This window comes from Channa argus, chromosome 10, assembly GCF_033026475.1.
Source record: "Channa argus isolate prfri chromosome 10, Channa argus male v1.0, whole genome shotgun sequence".
In the NCBI taxonomy this organism is placed as follows: domain Eukaryota; kingdom Metazoa; phylum Chordata; class Actinopteri; order Anabantiformes; family Channidae; genus Channa; species Channa argus.
Window position 1 is genome coordinate 17,685,672 of NC_090206.1, and position 19,120 is coordinate 17,704,791.

At 37.7% G+C, this 19,120-nt stretch overlaps 2 protein-coding genes across 4 annotated transcripts; both read right to left on the bottom strand.

Annotated features, from left to right (window-relative positions):
• Nucleotides 1–131: 131 nt before the first annotated feature.
• On the bottom strand, nucleotides 132–13,166 carry sytl4 (synaptotagmin-like 4). Of its 3 annotated transcripts, XM_067518089.1 has the most exons (17): nucleotides 12,769–13,153; nucleotides 10,742–10,933; nucleotides 9,768–9,983; nucleotides 8,873–8,976; nucleotides 8,580–8,691; nucleotides 8,336–8,479; nucleotides 7,481–7,592; nucleotides 7,304–7,394; nucleotides 7,084–7,178; nucleotides 6,319–6,411; nucleotides 5,660–5,838; nucleotides 5,230–5,332; nucleotides 4,609–4,770; nucleotides 2,326–2,431; nucleotides 2,133–2,241; nucleotides 1,845–2,053; nucleotides 132–953 (listed from the first exon to the last, which is right to left on the bottom strand). In XM_067518089.1, the coding sequence occupies exons 2-17, from the start codon at nucleotides 10,858–10,860 to the stop codon at nucleotides 811–813; spliced, it is 2,097 nt and encodes a 698-aa protein (XP_067374190.1). In that variant the 5' UTR covers nucleotides 10,861–10,933; nucleotides 12,769–13,153; the 3' UTR covers nucleotides 132–810. The 3 variants fall into 3 exon arrangements, with proteins under 3 accessions (XP_067374190.1, XP_067374189.1, XP_067374188.1); XM_067518088.1 differs by lacking the exons at nucleotides 132–953; nucleotides 12,769–13,153 and adding an exon at nucleotides 11,106–11,244 and having other exon boundaries at nucleotides 1,016–2,053; XM_067518087.1 differs by lacking the exon at nucleotides 132–953 and having other exon boundaries at nucleotides 1,017–2,053; nucleotides 12,769–13,166.
• Nucleotides 13,167–14,403: 1,237 nt separating this feature from the next.
• Nucleotides 14,404–18,132, bottom strand: trmt12 (tRNA methyltransferase 12 homolog). The gene is made up of 7 exons (XM_067518094.1): nucleotides 17,718–18,132; nucleotides 17,403–17,571; nucleotides 17,114–17,312; nucleotides 16,871–17,021; nucleotides 16,659–16,768; nucleotides 16,198–16,355; nucleotides 14,404–15,191 (listed from the first exon to the last, which is right to left on the bottom strand). Exons 1-7 carry the CDS (start codon nucleotides 17,768–17,770, stop codon nucleotides 14,802–14,804), a joined length of 1,230 nt encoding a protein of 409 aa, XP_067374195.1. The 5' UTR covers nucleotides 17,771–18,132; the 3' UTR covers nucleotides 14,404–14,801.
• Nucleotides 18,133–19,120: the final 988 nt, after the last annotated feature.

Sequence of the window (19,120 nt, forward strand, 5' to 3'; positions counted from 1 at the left end):
GAAATGACTTTCACAACTAGAAAAAAAAAAAAAGGAAGCAGCTCAGCAAACAAAGGAACAATAACATTTACAAATCAGGTGGACATGTAATTTAAAAACCCAGGTTATTTTTTGGTCAAAGATCAGGCATGTTATAAGTTTGGTCCATTTTTATTAGCTAAACAGAATATTTTTGGCAACCTTGAAGTAAACATGACTGATCACAATCCAAAAAGGAATGATAAGTTGAACTCAACATTTATATCTGCAAATAGAAGAATTCCATAAGACTTTTTATTCAATTTATTATATAATTTTATAATATAATCTGAGAGTAAAATGCAATGGTGTACATTAATCTAAGCACAATCTTCTATGATAGCCAGAGTAATTCTGTACATAATTATAAAATAATAAGGTGACACATTATGACACTGTTTCTGTGGCAAGTGCTGTGCATGATGTTGTATTGCAAAAATACATAAAGCCTGAAAACAAAATAACCGTGTTAAAGCTATTACAATATATTTAGTGTTGTGATGCTTTGGCACAATTTTGAAATAACACCAGTCGTTAGTCAGGGAAGAGCCATGATGAAGATGAACCCCATACAGGGAAGCCTGTGTGAGCAGAGGTGTCCAGCAGGCCTGAACTATTAGTCTTCTTACAGCCAATCAGCTGTGAGTCTGCTCACTGCAGCATCCAGGTTTCTGGTCTGATAAACTTGCCGAAAAAAAAAAAAGAAAGTCTACAATCTCATATTAGTCTCAGACCCCAGATTCCCACCATGCAGCGTCTTTTGTTTGAAGACCCAGGCCTCTGCTGGTGTCCTCATTTGCCCTTCCCCATAGTAGAACGCAATGGAAGAGTGCCCTCTGCCCACGAGCCAGGGTACTGCATCATCTTCTCCCACAGGCTCACCTCTTCTCCTAGTGAGTCCATTACCACTTCCTCCTTTCCTATTTTAACAGTGCCTACAGGGGTGAAGATTACACGGTTGAATGCAGAATTACTGCAGAGTCTGTTAATATTACTAATGGTAAATTGCTTTTACCCAGATTTCATGCTGGGGAAAGAGGCATGAATTCTTCTTGTGTGATTCAGCAGTAATCTAAAATTCAGTGCATTTCTGACAAATGCAGGTCTGCTTTGAGAGTAAACTAGAAAACGGTTTGTCTTTGTCTCAGTGTTACGCTCAAGTCTAGAGAGGTTGGCCCACGACATAAAAATTACATGGTTGCTCCCAGTGTCCAATCATGATCTGAACACTAAATAGCAACTAAAGGATAGCTCCACAATTTTTTAAAAATTTGGTGTTGTCTGGTGCCTTTACAAACACCAAAACATGTTTTGATTGCTGTAATCATTCTTCCCATTTAATTCAGCTGTTAATAGGCCCCTTTTAAAAATGATTACAATTTAAGAGAAGTGGAAAAAATATACAGTTTTTGTTTTGTGCAACAACATGAACCTTATCAGTTTAAGTTAGCCAACTGAGGTGATATATTACTAAATTATAATAATTAAGTAATATTTGTATTAAAAATAAACACTTTTCCCACATTTTGCTGCAGTGGATGGAAAAAAAAAGGATTTTGTACTTTTGTATTAGAATATTTTCATATGGCTAACTTAGACTGCAGAGGATTCCAATTTAAATTTATAGACAAATTGTTGATTTGTGGGCACGGAAGTGTGGAAAAGATCTTTTAATGGCCAGTATGAACAGGAGAAATATTTAAGAAGCAAAAAGTCTACTGTTACATAGTAGAAGCTGTAGCTGCTGTCAATAGAAAATATCTGAAAAGAACACAGTATAATGAATCTACAAAGGAAAATATATGAATTTTCTGAATTGGCTTTACCTTTACCAGAGCTGAGCCGAACTCCACCCAGGAATTCATTGCTCAACATGGCCTCTCTGTCCCACACAGTCAGCTCTAGACACATCTCCTTCATCTGGTCCAAAGCCAGACCTTTGTACACAAATATATGGTCATAGTGGGGGTTCAGGTTCTTTTTCACAACTGGAGTCTTCTTCTTTGTAGTCTTTGCTGTTACTGGGAACAAGTATCTGTGGAGCCACAAACTCAAAATTAATTCAAAAACATAAATCTGTCTGTAAAACAAACAATCCCGGATAAATCACCTACCCTTTTACAAAACTATCTGATGTGCCTCCTGTTTTCATTGCTATCAGATTCTTTGCCTCTTTGATTAGGACATGGAGTTCTCCACCTTCCTCTGTCGCTGCCTTTTTGCCTAAAGAGGAAATAAGAGGCACACTTAGAAATTTGAACCAAACACAATAAAAGTTTCATGCAGTTTTACTTTTTTTAATTTTACCTTTGCTTTTCTCAGTTGCTGTCTTTGTAGGTGTGATATACTTCAAAGAGATCACCAACTCTCCTTTGTACTGAGCGAAAGGTGAGGCTGGCACAGCAGAGGCTGACTGTTTAAAGGAAAGCAGATATATTTACTAAAACACATTTGTAAAAGAATTCAAACCATAATACAAACCTCACTTTTCCTTAGAGTCGAGGTCCCAATCAGGTTGTTTGGGATCCCACTGTCAACCTGAAATATCTGCCAATACCAAGTCAGATACAATACTTACCTTTACCTAAATGGTACCATACAAAATTTGCTCCTTGAACGTAAAAACACATTTAACTCTGGTTTAAGCGTGAAGCAGAGGCTTCAGTGATTCATTTCTGCAAGTTGCGTCCTAGTTATCAAACAGGTATTCAAGATCTGCCATTACTGACAAAGTGTACTACATGTATGGTTAATAAGCGTTGTGGTGGACTGGTTCAGTAAAAGCAATATATTTAAATCAGCATTTGACCAGTTTTATTTATTCAAGATACGGGTCTTTTAAATTGCTCAGTTAGGTCATGATATAGATTCTGGAGGATCCATTGGGGACATCTCAGATCCTTACATACAGTCTTCTACACCTGATCAGCACTTGACAGTGGAAATAATACAGAGGTCCGTACTGAATTATTAAAGAAATACCCATTAACACTGACAAATTCCTAACAACCATAATCATTATTTTCTTTCATTAATGTTATTTGAGTTATCTCAAAGAAGAATGCAGAGGCAGCATATTTCTAGCCCATTTCCATCTGCTAGTTTGTATAAATATGTAATTGATTCATTTTTGTAATTACTTAAATACAATCATGGCATTTTATGTTCTGCATTTCTATCTGCCAACACCATAAATCTGTGAGAGCCCAGATCTATACTGGTCAGGCTCTAATGCTTACAGCCAATCAATAACTTCACCTTGTTTTGATTTGCTTTGACCTTCTGGCTACTCGTTCTGATTTTAAATGTGCAAAAGTTTCCTCTCAGATATGCTGGGTAAAAGGCCCAATGAACATAATCTGTAACACTGCACTTTTTTCTAAAAATTTGTAAGTCTACCATATCCTGCACAGTCATGGTAACTCTGTCAGCCCGTTTTAGCTAAAGGTTGGTCCTTGCTACCATGACTTTTCGGAGCTTAACATCCTTATTTGACTTTACTTTTTGCATATCATCTTCATGAAATTTTAGCTGACACCATTGTTTTTGGAGCACTTTAAATGTTGCTTTTGTTTTGAAAACTTTGGTTATTGGCACAACTTTGTATTATAAATGTTCATAGTAATGTTTATAAATGTAAAGCTACAATTTGCAACTTAGGTTACCACTAGCATTACTACTATCAAGTAGAACTGTCATACATAATGCAAGTTTAAAAAGAAATGCAAAGGATTTAATTGCAATTAACTTATTTGTTTTCCTCAAGGATACACACACAGCAAGAGAAGCACACTGTAAGCAGATGTTTTGTTTATCAGAAAATGGCAGAGAACAATGTTAAATCAACTTCGAGGAGAAGATTATATAATTTAGTCTACACTGTTTTTCATGCATGAGGATAAAAAAGGCAAACAAGAGGACAAACAAATAAATTCTTTCTGCAAGTAGTTTGACAGCTGATTGTAAAAGTTGGTTGGCAAAAAGATGAACATATGCGTGCGTGTGGATCACACAATGCTCACTCCTGCCAATGGTATCATACTACAGTGGACAGCAGTTCACGTGCAAATGTAAAAAAATGAAAAAAAAAAAAACCAAATGAAGAAAATAAGATGATTTGCCTGTTAGCACAGACTCAATACTAGTTTCCAATTTGGAATGCTACACCATGCAACATTCGTTTAAACAATGTTAAATAGAAATGTGCTCCATAACTTTTCTTCAGTGGAGAGGTGGATTTGAAGCCTCACACTTTTGACGTATCAGAAAAGAGAAATGATTGATTGCTCCATTATGAAGTTTTGTACCATTGTAATTTAATAACTACAACTACCTGAAGGGCTGAGCAGAGCATAGCGGAAGCTGTTTCAGAGTGAGCAGAGAGAGGTCTCGGTAGAGCAGAAATGAAATGAAAATCATTTTTGCAAAGTTGCACTAAGCAACCTTATTAAGGAATATTCATTAAGGAAGGAAATGCCTTAAAGATGTTGTTAGACCTCAAGGATCCACACTGTTTTGGTGAGTAACACTGAATGTAAACTTTTGTTTTTTATAAGAAAAAAATTGATGAATTTAGTTTCTCTTATCTACCTTCGCCATGAGAACAACACGATCCTCATATGGGGAGTCGAGGTCTCGACAGTCCAGAGCGATCTCCACCTCCCCCAGGAAGGTGTTGCGGCTGAGGCGACCATGATGCCAGACTGATATCAACAAGGAGCGTGTGAATAACTGCGTGCGACTGATGGAGTACTGGTAGAGAACAATACAAGGATTAAAGACACTGGTAATGATACAATGATGGAAAAATCCTATGAAGTATTATTGCTCTGGTGCCAAATGGGGTTGTAAATAAATGACGAAAGCTGATTTCATATGATGTTGCATGTAAAGTCATTTAAATAATTGTGTTGTTTACCAAACCTTTCAAAGGCTAATTACAGAAACACAATCAAGCTGATTTTCTTTCCAACAGTTTTGGTTGGCTCTGTGTTGAAGTAGAATTTACACTGGAAACCAGGACCAAAGTCAATATTTGACAACAGCTTTTCTAATCGTTAATGTCAATATCAATCCTAAGGTCTCTGTAGGTGCGGTCATTATTTGTAGCAGGCATGGCACAAGGTCACTAATCTGGGTGTGTCATAAAGTCAATGGGATAAGGTCAACAGTTTTGATACAGTGAGAGAGTTACCAGTTATAAACCATCACCTTTAATGTTTCGTTGTAGACGGGGTTGATGGTGTTTCTCTTCGTGCTCGTCTTCCTTTTGCTTTGGCGGGATTTGTCGGGGAGTAGATAACATTTGACATAACTGAAACACAAAATCAGAAAACTATGTCAAACAGTGTTTTTCCCAAGCACATGGACTATGTTTTTTTTTGTATTTCCTGGCTACATGCTGTTAAAAATATCTGTTGACATTCAATTTCCTTTGAAGCTTAAGTCATCACCACTGGGACACGATGATCAAGACTCTGTAAACACAGTAACGTCTTATCTTTTCCCATTATAGCTGTGTTAACAACTCTGATGTGTCTGTTTTAGAGCTGAATATGGCACAAACTCTACTTTAAATGTGGCGTCTCTCCTATTGTAGCTTCTGAATGTTTAGAAAAAGTGAACATTTCTTCATATTTACGGGTTAGATAGCTGACGTGAGGCGTCTCCGTAGGCCAGCTCATTGCACTCCTTGATGAAGACCTGGAGGCTCTGGGTGTGTTCATCGTAGATTATAGAGAAGACGACTTCTCCACTCACCTCCACACTGTCAAAGTCTCCTGCTTCACTGTAAATGCTCATCATACTACCAAGCGTAGTCTGCAGATAAATCCACATGCCTGACATCAATAAATAACTACCAGCTCCTCTGTTTGTTTTAAGTTTCACAGATACTAGATATTGACATATGGATAATATTTGGACAGACATGCTGTAAAGGCTTAATGCCACAGGTCAATATTCTAAAACCCAGATTACAATTATTATTTAATGTGGAAACAAAGAAAGAATACAAAATAAATAAGGAAAAATGAGTCAGAGAAAAACAATGAAGAGATCAGAATGTTTGTGTCCATATCTAAATCAAAAGCAACAGCCTCCATCATAGTGGTGTTGGTAACTATTGAAACATTTTGGCATACTACACAGAAAGTGCTCTCTTCTGAACTTGCTAGAGGATATCCTGAGAGTAGAGATCCTCATCCAGATTATCTAACATCAGTTCCGTTCTAACAGACATAATGAGCTGCTCTTCAAACAGCCTTTAGAAGACTAATGTGAGCAATGTCAATACTTTACCTTTGAGCTATGTAGGCTGGAGGAGCTCGAAGCCAGCGACCTTTTATGAAAGCTTACTAAACTGTCAATGTCTTCATCCTCCTCTTCATCTTCCTGTGGTACCATAACACACATTCAGAGGGTCATATGATCATATGCACACACATTTTTAACACCCATTAGATTTCCTTTTTTTTAAAAAAATAAAAGGTTTGTCCTTAAGAGTAATAGATAAAATATACCTCTTTGTTTATTAAACAGATAATGTCATACTAAGAAAGCTCAAATGAATATGCTATATTACATAATTAAGGCCAATGAAACCCTTGATTTTTGTGCCTTTAACTTGGCAAACATAGATTAAAAAAAATAAATAAAACTGATCAAATCAGAAAAAGTTGAATTATCTGAAAGCAAAGTACTTTCGGTGTTTCTAAAAATGTACATAATATTTCATTTAAATAGTATGTTTGACAGGACAAAACGTATTCTGTTGCCCTTACTGTCACTACTACTTAATGTTTTTAGCGCTGTTAGCCATGAACAATGTGAAGTATGCAGTCTGTTGAAAATGCTGAAAAATGACTCCACCCCCCCAAAAAAAGAAACTAATGAAATTACCGTTTTGTGTCACTACTGTGGGGTTTTCCCCATTTTTGGTGCTCAGAGAACAGATATGTGGCAACAAAATGGCAGGCAAAACTGACTTCCGAGCATACAAGTTTAAAAATCCGAAACGGTATATATGTTACATACGATTTTGGGACTTTTCAGCTTGGAACTCACCTTAATGTCTAAGCCAGGTACCGACTGGCTCCTGTTGCCCATTGGGGCCTCCAATGTTTCTCGTCTATCACGTAGGTCCAATGTTGATACATGCTCTTTAACAAAATGTACAGAGAAGCAATTGAACAGCTATATGCACATCCATTCATTTGCTGCAGGAAAAGACAAAGAAACAAACAAACGCGCCCCCAGGCACTGCTTTTGTTAACATCACACCAACCTTGAGGCTTTGGAGCTCGTTTGATGCTCTTCTTGAAGAGTCTGTCAACATCCAACTCTGGGCTCGGACTGACCTGTTTTACTTCGGACACCTGTGGTGAAAAGGTCAGATACAGTCAGAGAAGACAAAAAAAAAATACAAATAGTTTTACATCGTGTCATCTTAAAAGCCTCCTACAGCGTTAGTTTCTGAGCTGCCATCAACACTGACAACATCTGTTTTGGCTGGGATAGTAAGACTAGAAACACTGGATCCTGCCAGGCTGGACCGAGACGGGGTTTTTTCCTTCCTGTTGACAAAAGAAATCAAACATATGTAACTTATTACCCTAATAAAATTAAGTTTTCATATTTAATCTGCGGTACTATTTTAAGAGATAAAATGACAACATTTCAGGCAGATGAAATTTCCCAGGCTCCACAGTAGAAACAACCAAGCCTGAAAACTGGAATAAATTACTAATTTAAATGGAGTTTTGTCCCATGCATAATTTTGCATTTGTATTTCTGAGCATACAGCTCCCATCTTCGAAATTATTATATGACCACACTGATTCTATCACACGGTTTTATCAGTGCATCTGCAAACTATGACATTGTGTATGTGAGAAGACACACTTGGGCTGATTAATTTATTTCATATCAGAAAATGTGTTTACTGAAAGACCTGAGCAATGGTTAAGTTTTCAATTTTGTTGAAACACTACTTCAATGTAGAGGGAGTTTAACAGGTTTGCTTTTTAACACGATTGAGTTGAAAAACTGTTTAAAATTACAGGCAAACTAATCCAAATGTACGGTTTAAAGCTTTAGGGATTTATGGACTTAGTATGTGAGAGTTTAAAGGATTTTGTAACAACTATCTCGATTCCAAACAGATCTGACACAGCTCTGGTCATCTTGTTATCAAACTTGGCCAGGCACAGCACTGACTATCTGCAGGGGGAAGAGGACTAAATACTGCACTTCCTGCTGTTGCTTTGAGGTTAGTGGTCATGTTTGTGCCTTTTAAAATAAATAAAGATCAGTTTACCTTGGTCGGTCAGGGGTCACATGGCCACACTTATTCTCAGTTGTACTGGTGCTTATACTGGCATTTTCTGACTCTATATCACTGCGTGGCTTTGACTCAAAGGATTCCCTTGAAGCAACCGATCCTGAATTCTCACTTGACTGACTGCCAGAGAAAGTTTCACAAAAAGGGTTAAGGTTTTCTTAATCTTTGTTCACAGACTTTTCTAAAACTGACAAAACTGATATAAAGAATGACAATAAACCTTTTGTCAGTCGTCGGATTTTTCTGCCTGGCCCGCGGCACAGGGGTGGGAGGATCTAGCTTTATTTCAGTACTTTTCATCAGTGCTTCTCCTGTTGTCTCACGCTTATTTGCTGTAAAGAACAAGGTTAAATCAAATCAATGCTATCTTGCCAAGTTTTAAACATTTGTCTTCATGTACTGTTGAACAGGGATCACATTCTTCTTTCTGGGGGCATTTCAGTTGGCCTGGGCTGAGTACTGTTTACATTCCTGGTTGAACAATTCATACCCTTTTCCTCTTCCTGTACTCACGAGGCTTTCTTAAGGAGATCCTCACTAGATCGTGTGCAGGTGTTGTGATGAAGCGGTTGACTCTCTGATCGTAGAACCAGTCGCCTGTCCTTTTCTTAAGATCCCTGAAATCAATATAAATACAAGCCTAAACTAAAGAAAATGTAAACCTATCTAACACCTAAATTCCATATTAGGAAATGGCTTCCCAACATACTGGGAGCTGTGCACTCCCATCTCATTAGTGTTCTGCTGTATTTAAAATGTTTATTTATAAAAAGGTGGACCCATCTTAAAAACCCTGCAGCCTAGTAGAATAGTGCTGCAAAAAATCCTCCACTGACCAGTGTTTCAATGTTAAGAGTAAGTCCAAACGGTTTTGGAAATGTAACTAATAGCGTGTTGTTTTGGAGACGGTAGTTTGTGGTGTTGTGTTTCATTTTATTTGTCCAACCAATTTTGAATCAGTGAAGGTAGGCTAAATAACAAAAGCAGCCTTCTATATAATACAATACAGCCCAATAATCCCTATTGCTGCAATACTGGAATTAAGTAATTTTAGTCAACTGCACGTAATAAACCGCCACTTTGCCACTTCTGTCCACCAGTAACCGTTGTTCCTAATCCCTTTTTGTACATGTAAAGAGAAAGTGGATTGAATTGGTAATTATGCACAAGTGAAAAATACAAGCTAAAAATATGGATTACTATTAATTTTGTAATTTAAACTATTTATGATTGTAATTAATCTCATTCTCTGAATATTAATTTCATCCTAAATGATGCATTGCTTTCAAATAAACCTTTGGAAAATAAATCATAAAAGAGCATTTGTATTTACTTATATTTTGGTTCACATAAAATATCTGCTGTAATTGAACACGTTATGGGAGAGTATGAACAAAACAGGTCTTACGACTCTTTGATGCACACGCTGCAAAGCCATGATCCATCAGGGAGGACAGTTTGGCATTTTTGGCAAATATGGTGGTGGCACATCTTACATTGTCGGGGGAAAAGAGCTAGTCGACTCAGAGGCTCCAGGCACCGGCCACAGCTTCGCTGACTGTAGCTTTCATCACCACGTTTGGCCCCTTTCCTCTTTACATCCTGCAACTCTGTCCTCAGCTTCCTGACATAAATATAACACCAATTTCCACTGTTTAGCAATGATGTTACTTAATTAATACCCAGCAGTATGTCAAAGTGTCGCAGGCAGCAAGACAAAAATCTAAATATCAAGATAAGGTACTTATATCTTTCTTGTCAACTACATAACTTCTTGCGTATATTTGTCTGCACCCAGCAACAAGGGCTGGGTACTATTTGAAATTCTAGTGCCGATAAGATAATATTTTTTCTTTTTTTATTACTGATGACAAAACAGCACATTTTCATATAACATTTCCAAGCCAAACCATTGCATAAATAAAAATTAAAGTAAATATAATAACCCAAATAACTTTGCCAGTAACAACCCACCACAGTACGTGCAAGACACAGTGATAAGTATATGATACCTACAATGACACATAAACAACAAACTAATGCCAGATATCAGTATTTTAATCTTTTGCATTTATACATAACATACAAACCTTCCTGATACAGAATGTTTTTTTTCGTTTACATTTATATGTGAAAACTGTATGTCCTGAAATGAACTGACTTTTAAACATGTCAGGGCTGTCATTTGGACTAACAATGCCAGCTCCATTTCCAATAGTAACATTTCTTGTTACATGTGCATTAAGATAATTTTTACATCAGTCCTGCTGACATAACTCTTTTGTTTTAACAATAATAGATATTACAAATAATATTGCATACCCTTACATACTTTTTTACTAACTCATAGTGACAAACAACAGGAAGGGACCCTCTTCTCACCTTACACGCTGATCCTCAGCTTGCCTCAGCTCTTCGTCTCGTTGCAGCACCTTCAAGATATTCTCCCGCTCAGATTCAGACAGAAAACCCAGGTTGATCGTGTCTGCTGCCTGAGGCATTGTGCTTTCAAGCGAGAGCCCTTACAGAGGGTTAACAGCCTTAGCCGAATCACCGTCGCATCAAGAAGATCACCTGAAGACAACACAGAACATCAGAGACTGACTGAAAGGGTGTACAAAAGTATATTACTGCAAATATACTTTGATTAAAATTTTTAAATCAAAAATCATCTACAGAGGTAGATACAGATAAATAGAGAGAGTTGCATGGTCTAAATCAACTGACAAGTAGACGACCAAGTGACCTTTTTCTCTTCCTGTTGGCCTTCATGCAGTGAAGCTTCTGCTGTTAGTACACAAGAATCCTCCTGCATAACTCTGCCCTGCTGGAGGTGGATCATTAATAAGGAGGAAGGCAAACAACTATTGCCTAATTAGATTTATTTAAACAACCTCATCAATGTTTGTTCTTGTATTTAAAAAGATATATATGAAAAAACGTCTGTTGTCATGTATCAATTATTATAATCCATGGGTATCTAGAAAAAGCAAACCCAGACTGACCATTAGACATGTTTTCCATTTCATCAGAGGACAGGAATTAGTCAAAAACTGTAGAGCAGCTTTCTAAAACTGACAGATAAGGAAAAGAAGCCAGGATGCCAGGGGAGTTAAAATCCCACAGAAAGACTCTGCCAGGGTGAAAGGTTGTTTAGAGTGGAACAGGCAAAAACAACATGAACTTGGCTGTCACATAGCGTTCCCACCCTCTAAGGACACAGAGAGTCGGGTGGAGCTCAGCAGCTGAACGATTTGTTTAAGCCTAACATAAAACTTGTCATCTGCCATGTTCCCTGAAACTGTATACTCTGGGTGTTATTTAAATAGCTTTGAATTTAAGTGAGGGGGAAACTGTGACTGCTAATCGTTTGGAAAAATGCAATTCTACGCTCCATGCAACACCTGAGACCTTTTTCCTCATTGTTTAAATGACTGAGGCCAACTAACTACATGGCTTGAAGAACACCTCCAAGGCAACTTCTCCAGCTAACCTTCAAGGAAGTAAATGAGAGAGCAATCATGCACCAACTGGATTAATCCCTTATAAACAATCAAAAGATTTTATAAAGCACAGAAATCAAAGTTTAGTAACACTTTGCATGCAGGTATAAAATGCAAATGACTTGAATCCTCTGAGTTTATTTTAATTTTGATTATTTCCTTTGCTTTTCATGGTTTAGCACATTACTGCTGGCACAGTCAGCTATAAGTCTTACATCTCACACTGTCAATATTAAAATATTTAACACACCTAAAACCCAAGTAGCTATGTACACATGGGCCTAAAAATCTAGTACTACCCAAAGAAAAAAATAATACTGATGCAGTCTGTTTGCACGTAAAGCAACTTTATTTGCGCTTTATCGTTATCATTCTGTCAGTGTAAACGAAAATCATCGGCCCACAGACAGACATCCAGAAACAACCACACCAGCACTTTCTGCTGTTTTCTCAGATTGTCTCTTGACATATAGTTAAATTCAGTTGCTGGAGCATCTTCAAAGTTTGATTCTACAGAGTTAAGAGGTGAATATTTATTCAACAAACAAAGCTCCACGACAGCAGATGCCAAACAGCTGACAGTTGTTATCACCTCTACAGATCAAAATAGTGCAACGTTAAAATTGCAGATTTCTAGAATTAATAACTCCATGGTAACGCCTGCCAAGCACACTGTCGAACGTTAGCGTAACGTAGCGTATCGCTACGTCGTTATGTTACCAACATACAATTAACCGTATAAATGCTAACGTTCACCACTGCACATCCACCTAATGGCTCCTTTTGCGTTTAATCGATCGCTGCGGATTTGGGACCTGGGTTTATTTATTTTACTACGCTGAGCCTACATAAAAAAAAAACAATAATAAAAACAAAAAAAGCTTTCGCTAATTAAAAGAAACACACCTGTTAAAAGTTGCCTGCGCCCCGCTAACAGACAGTTGGTGTCGCTACGGGCGACAGTGAAGTGATATTCCGGTCAGAAAACGCAGCAAAACAGTTAAAATGAGCAGACAAGCTAGTTGTGCTAAAGCCGTGTTTAACTCATTTACACTGGACTTTACTGATCAGCTACGTTCATATCCGTGCGTCTTCTCCTTAAGTCGTCTTCTTCTCGCCGCCGTCTCCGACACTGTTGACTTTGTGCACTAGAAGAGTCCCAAGTACCGGAAGATAAGGAAAGTTTGCAGCGGACACGCAGGAGCGCCTCTCCAACATTTTCCATGACAGGTGCATTTTCTGTGCTCTATTTACCGAAGAAGGGCCGAATGTGGAAAGTTTAACAAGACGTGAATCGGTTTAGCAATTATTTATGATCCTTCTTCCCATAATTTGTTTGTTTTAAACGCATTTTGAAAGTTGAAAAAAGAGGGGGGTGGGGATAGTATAGGGATACTTTTTGCACAACTCACATCTTGAGGAAATAGGAATGCAACATATGGAAAATATACATAAACCACTAGCTTAATCGATTTTCAACTTGCTTCATGTGTTTTTTGTCTGGAGTACATGTAAATTGTATTAACCAAACCTGCCTTTCCTATATTCAAATATAGCACTGCAGTTAGTAGTAAAACTCCTCTAGATTATGTCATCTGGAGTAATTTCTAATTTCAGATCACATCTAAGTCTAGATATATGTAGACTTAACCAAACATGTTTTCCCTATATAAAAATACACGTCTGCTTCTGGTTGTAAAACTCATCTAGATTTTATATACTGATATTCCCAAAAATAACATGCACAACAAAGTTCAGGTAAGTTCAGCCATGACTGTGACTCACAAATGGAAAAACAAATGTTTTTATCCTCCAAAGTAAGACCATGGGAAATAGGGCTACACAATAAATTGGTTTTACACAATTGCCATTGGTGAAAAGTATGTGATTTTACACAAGTACTCTCATTAAACAAACTTTTTTATTTATTTATTTAAGGTACTTCCCTAAATATTTAATATTTAAATTTTAATGACATATATACTTAAGCTGCTAAATTTAGCTATTCTGCAAGATTTATTACTTTGAGTACTGGAATGTTACTAGTAATACTTTACCAGTACTTCTTCCACCACTGCAGATGGTGTGACTGTATAGTTTCCTATTAAAAACTAAGCCATTATTTGATGTCAGGGTGTATGCAAAGTGATGACTTACTGTAGAAAAAAAAACATTGTTAAGCAAATGATCACTGAGACTACCTAGAAATGAACAGTGGTTTCCAAGTGCACCACTGCAATTCCATTTCAAATGATAAAAGGGGACCAAAAAAAAAAAAGAAAAAACAATGAGTAAAATTATGGTCTGCCACACATTTTCAGAACTGCTTCAGTGCTCATTGGCACTAAAACTACTGGAAGAATGAACACCAGTCATCTAGAAGACATTCCCTTATTTGGGTTCAAAATATCCATTATCTATTCAACTGGATTCAGACCTGATGGCCACTAAAGCCATATCATATGATTCACATAATTTCCATATTAAACCATGCCTTTCTATAGTTCCATAGATACACTGGCAAAGCAGAGTAGTACTGTATAAATCAACATTTACAACTTTTATTGCTTAATGCCAATCTAGATGTTTAACAAGTCGTAGTATAGGAGTTTTTAAGTTTGTGTGTCACTGTAAGTACAAATGAGTGTAACACAATAATGACATGTCTTTGAAGAGCACACCTAATCTCTCAATGCTAAAGCAGGGTAATCCAGAGGCTAACAGATAGGGCTGTGGTTGAGGTATGACTGGATAGTTTCCAGATGTGATCAACATAGCATGTATGAGGGCAGGGCATTTCTAGAATGCACAACAAAACTGAAATTTGTCCTTAGTGAACCTGCCCATGATTAACAAATAACGTGGCAGCAGCTGATTTCACAACTCATAGAAAATTCATCATAGAACATTCAATCGCAGAGCCCACTTAGTATCTGTGTTCATGACATTATTCCAAATGGTCTGCACTCCAAGTCTAACACAACATGATGAACACGAGGTGCATATGACTTAACATGTTCTATGTGCTGGATGTTTGTTTTCCATGGTGCACCAGTGATGTCCCTTAAGAGAGAAGTAATGCGGTTTGCTGTGTCATCGGCCCAGAATTGCCACACCTCTCTGTCAGCTTTCCTTCCAGAAATCCTCTGAGCAGCATCATTGATTGCTGGAATGGATGTGATGTTCGGTAATGGTGAGGTGACATTTTGGTGAATGTGTAAAATGCCACCAGTTGCTCTCTTCAGCAGGCGACAGGCAACAGGCCAGCCATCCTCAGAGCTCGGAATGAGACCCAGATTTACCCGATCTGCAATGTCACTGAGCTTAAGCTGGAGAAAAAGAACCAAAACAAAACAAAACATAAAAAGCGTTTTACCACAGTAAACCAAATGATTATCCCAAGAAAAAGTTCTGATGAAAGCCATAAATCTCAATGGTTCCACCTATGAAATGATTGCAGACTCAGAATATGATATTTTAAAACTAGAGCTGTGCTAATCAGACCCTACAGAACACACAAGTGCCTCTAATGTTTAGCACTTGGTGGGAATTTCACAAAACACAGTTTTCACTACCACCAAAATGTCCCAAGTGCTTGTAATTATACCAGAATTTAAGAGAACAAACAAAAGGAAAAGAACCAAACTGCATTCGTAATACATTTAGAGCAGGTTTGTGTTGTCCAACTTTCTGTTACAGCTATAGAACAGTGCATAGTTCAAAATATGAATTGTTGATAAAATATCCTGTGATCAACTCAAGTCAATCTCTAACATATTCATAGTTACCAAATATGTTGATTAGTTCAGATTTTAGGATAGTTAAAAGGTTGAAATGTAACTCTTATGTAACAATTGGCTCATTTTACTAAAATCCGTGTTAGATTAGATAGATTAGATTAGATACAAGCTTCTATTGATTTACATGCTTAAAAGATTTATATTTAAACTGATGTTTTAAAATAAAAATAAAAAGTCTCTGCACAGGTGTGTAATAACAGCACAACACACACTTTTCCTAAACTGAATGTTCCATAAAACAACTGTACTGTAAGTCAAATTTTTACAATATTATCTCAACGGAGAAACTGCTACTTTTGTGCAGGTATAGTTGTTAACAGTGTGGCTCAGAGTTTATTATACTATCTCACGAAAAAAGCCTGTAAATCCAAATATATTCTACTGATGTATCCAGTTTTAAAATGTATCTTTTTTGGTACCAACACAACCACTAGGGGGCACAAGTCAACACTTAGCCCTGTAACTGGGAGGCAGGTCATTTTTGTATGGTGTAAACAACAAACAAAATTAGCATTATAGAGTGCAAACACATTACTTGTCGGTTGTCTCCTAGATGAATTGTGCAGCGGTCAGACACTCTGTTTGCCTTCAGGTTTCTCTGTAAAGCTTCCACAGAATCAGGGTTCCACTCACAGGCATGGACATGGCTGGCCTTCGCATGGACCAGATATGGAAGAGTGAAGTATCCAATACCTGACAAAAGATAGTTACGACAGTTACACACCAACACTGTCATAACTGATATTAATTAAATTACTACAATAGAGCACTAGGAACTACATAATTATTCAGCTATCAAAACCAGAATAAAGAAAAAATAATTTAGGAGGTATCACCGAAACATCCTCAGTCTAGGACTATCTATATTATCAGGTTCACAGATGTTATTTTTATTACAAGGCTATTGTGTATACTTTGTACAATATAAGACAGGTGTAAATGTGTCCCCTCTTTTATAATATTTGAATGATAGAGAATTATGATGTAGATTCCCACCTGCATATAAATCCACCACCGTTTCCCCTCTGCAGTCAAATCCAGCCAACCGCAGCTTCTCTGTTACATTTCCTGGTGAGAACATGCATTTAGTAACATCAAACTGATACCTGAAATAAAGGTGAAGAAAACACACGTTTAGGATATGATTTACTAATGATTTAATCATTAGTCCTTTTCAGGGACCACAATTAATTAGTACTGAGACTTACTTAATTCCATTGTCCACATGATTGACCCAGCTGTGTTCTCCTAATAACATCGTCACTACAGGGGATCTAAATCCATTGTTGGATATTCGACTGATCTTTGCCAGGCGCTTTGCCTTGAGTCCTTTTGCTACAGCACTCCAGAGGTTTCTATCTAAATAAGTAAAAAGCCAATCAAATACCCGAACGAGTTATTTTGTACATCTAAGAATAAGGAAAAATTTTCCAAAAGATTGATGACAGTACCCATTTTCTTCCACAGTGGCTTGGAGAAACAACTGTCTCCTAGCAGGACTAGGTCCTCATGCCTCTGGAAGCTGCGAGGGAGGTCCTCCTTCAGCTCCTCAGTCCATCTTTCGCCATGGGACTCCAAAAGCTCCTGAAGAATTGTCTCAAGTTTATTACTTCTTGTCCTTCCTCTGTCCGTCTTTAACTGAAGAGGAGACTGCAATGGAAACGATAGACAAAAGTGTACGGCTGCTATGCAGTACTTTTTGTTGCTAATAGTACTTAAGAAAAACTTAACTTTAAGTACCTGACTCCAAACTAGTTCACAAGCACCGTCTGAAGCCACCATGGTTTGGAAAGATCGCAGATCAAATTGTGGAAGACAGGATGGTACAACGGGCAGGAGGACTGTCGCATCTGAGTCTTTCAACATACACAAACTACGATCCAGAGCTCCTTTTAACTGTAAACATTCTCTGTAAAATAAGTAGTTTAAAGGGGATATGACAATTAGCACAAGCATCCACAAAAAACTCCATATTCCCATCGAAGGCTTCTCCAAAGCAACGCATTCTAACCGCTTTACCTTTAAAAGCTAATAACTCACCAAATGGCTAATTACCTGAACTGTTGCGCATGACACCGTGGGACCCGCAGGCAAGGGACACCGTCCATCTCCAAACACACGAATTCAGTGTAATTGTGTCTGACGTGTGACTTTAGTCTACAGCAAAGGATACAGGTGACTAACAGCTGGTTCCACCACGACACACAAAATGTTCCCACTCGGACTGTTATGAAGGCCGGACATCTCTTCTTCTTCTTCTCTGGGGGTTTTTACGGCTGCTGCAACCTTAAAGTTGCATTACTGCCTCCTACTGGTTGTAGACCTCCTCAAAGTTGTTTTGAATTTCTCCTAGATTCGCGTCATTAGTCCTATAACTCAATGAGGTTACTGTAACTACAATAACTACAAAACAGTGAGATGGAATAAGGTAACTCTGAAATAAAGAAAACTGTTAGGTCAGCTCAGTTATCAACAAAATAAAGCTGAAATGCTTTTATTACTGATATATAACTTGTCATATCAGTCTAATGAACTTGTGCTGTGTGAAAGAACTACTTTTAATGCATTTCTGGGTGAGGAAGGTAAAACATAGGCTATAGCCTGTTGACGAAATCTCACTTTTGAGGTTTGCGTATTTATTATTATATTATCTTTTTTATAATATCTTTTTTATTATCTGTATTATCCAATATTTTTCTTTTATTACACCAACCTTCCCAAATGCATCCTTTTTTGGAATTACTAATTATTCTCAAGTTCAAGAAGACTCCCTCAGAAGACTCAGATCAGCATAATTTAATGCTGCATTTAAGGATATATTTATGTATTGCCACAATAAATGTTTTCCCTTATGTCTATAAAAAACATAGGATGGACCCAAAAAGCTACATGCAGTGTTTGTATAGGGGGCCTAGTGGCCCAACAGTAGAGCACTGGGTTGGGATTCAGAAGGCCATGGGCTCAAATCCCAACCCACCAGGTGTGGCCCTGCCCAGCCACCAAGGGCAACCCTGGTGCCGGTCCCGAGCCCGGGCAACATGGGAGGGCTGTGGCAGGAGGTGCAACAACGCAAAAACGCATGCCAAATCAACGTGGGGGACACGTTCTGCTGTGGCGACCCCTGAAGGGACAAGCCGAAAGCTGTTGCTTTATGCAGTGTTTGTATGGCAGATGTATGCTTTTCAAACACATTAGATAATACTACCCTTAAACTGCATGCTTGCAATGAGCTTAAACAACCTTCTCCTCCCCGATCTCTTGTTCTGGTATGAAATTTGGCACCGGAATCGAAATTTTTTGAAATTTTTGCAGTCTGCAGTCATTAGCACATGTGAACTTGAGCTGACAGGTTGATCAAAGCAGCATCTGACAGGTCATCTATTAATAATGCCTTCCTCTGCAGGGGATATAAAACTGCAAGGATTCCGATTGATGAAAACATAGCTTTTCTATCTCCA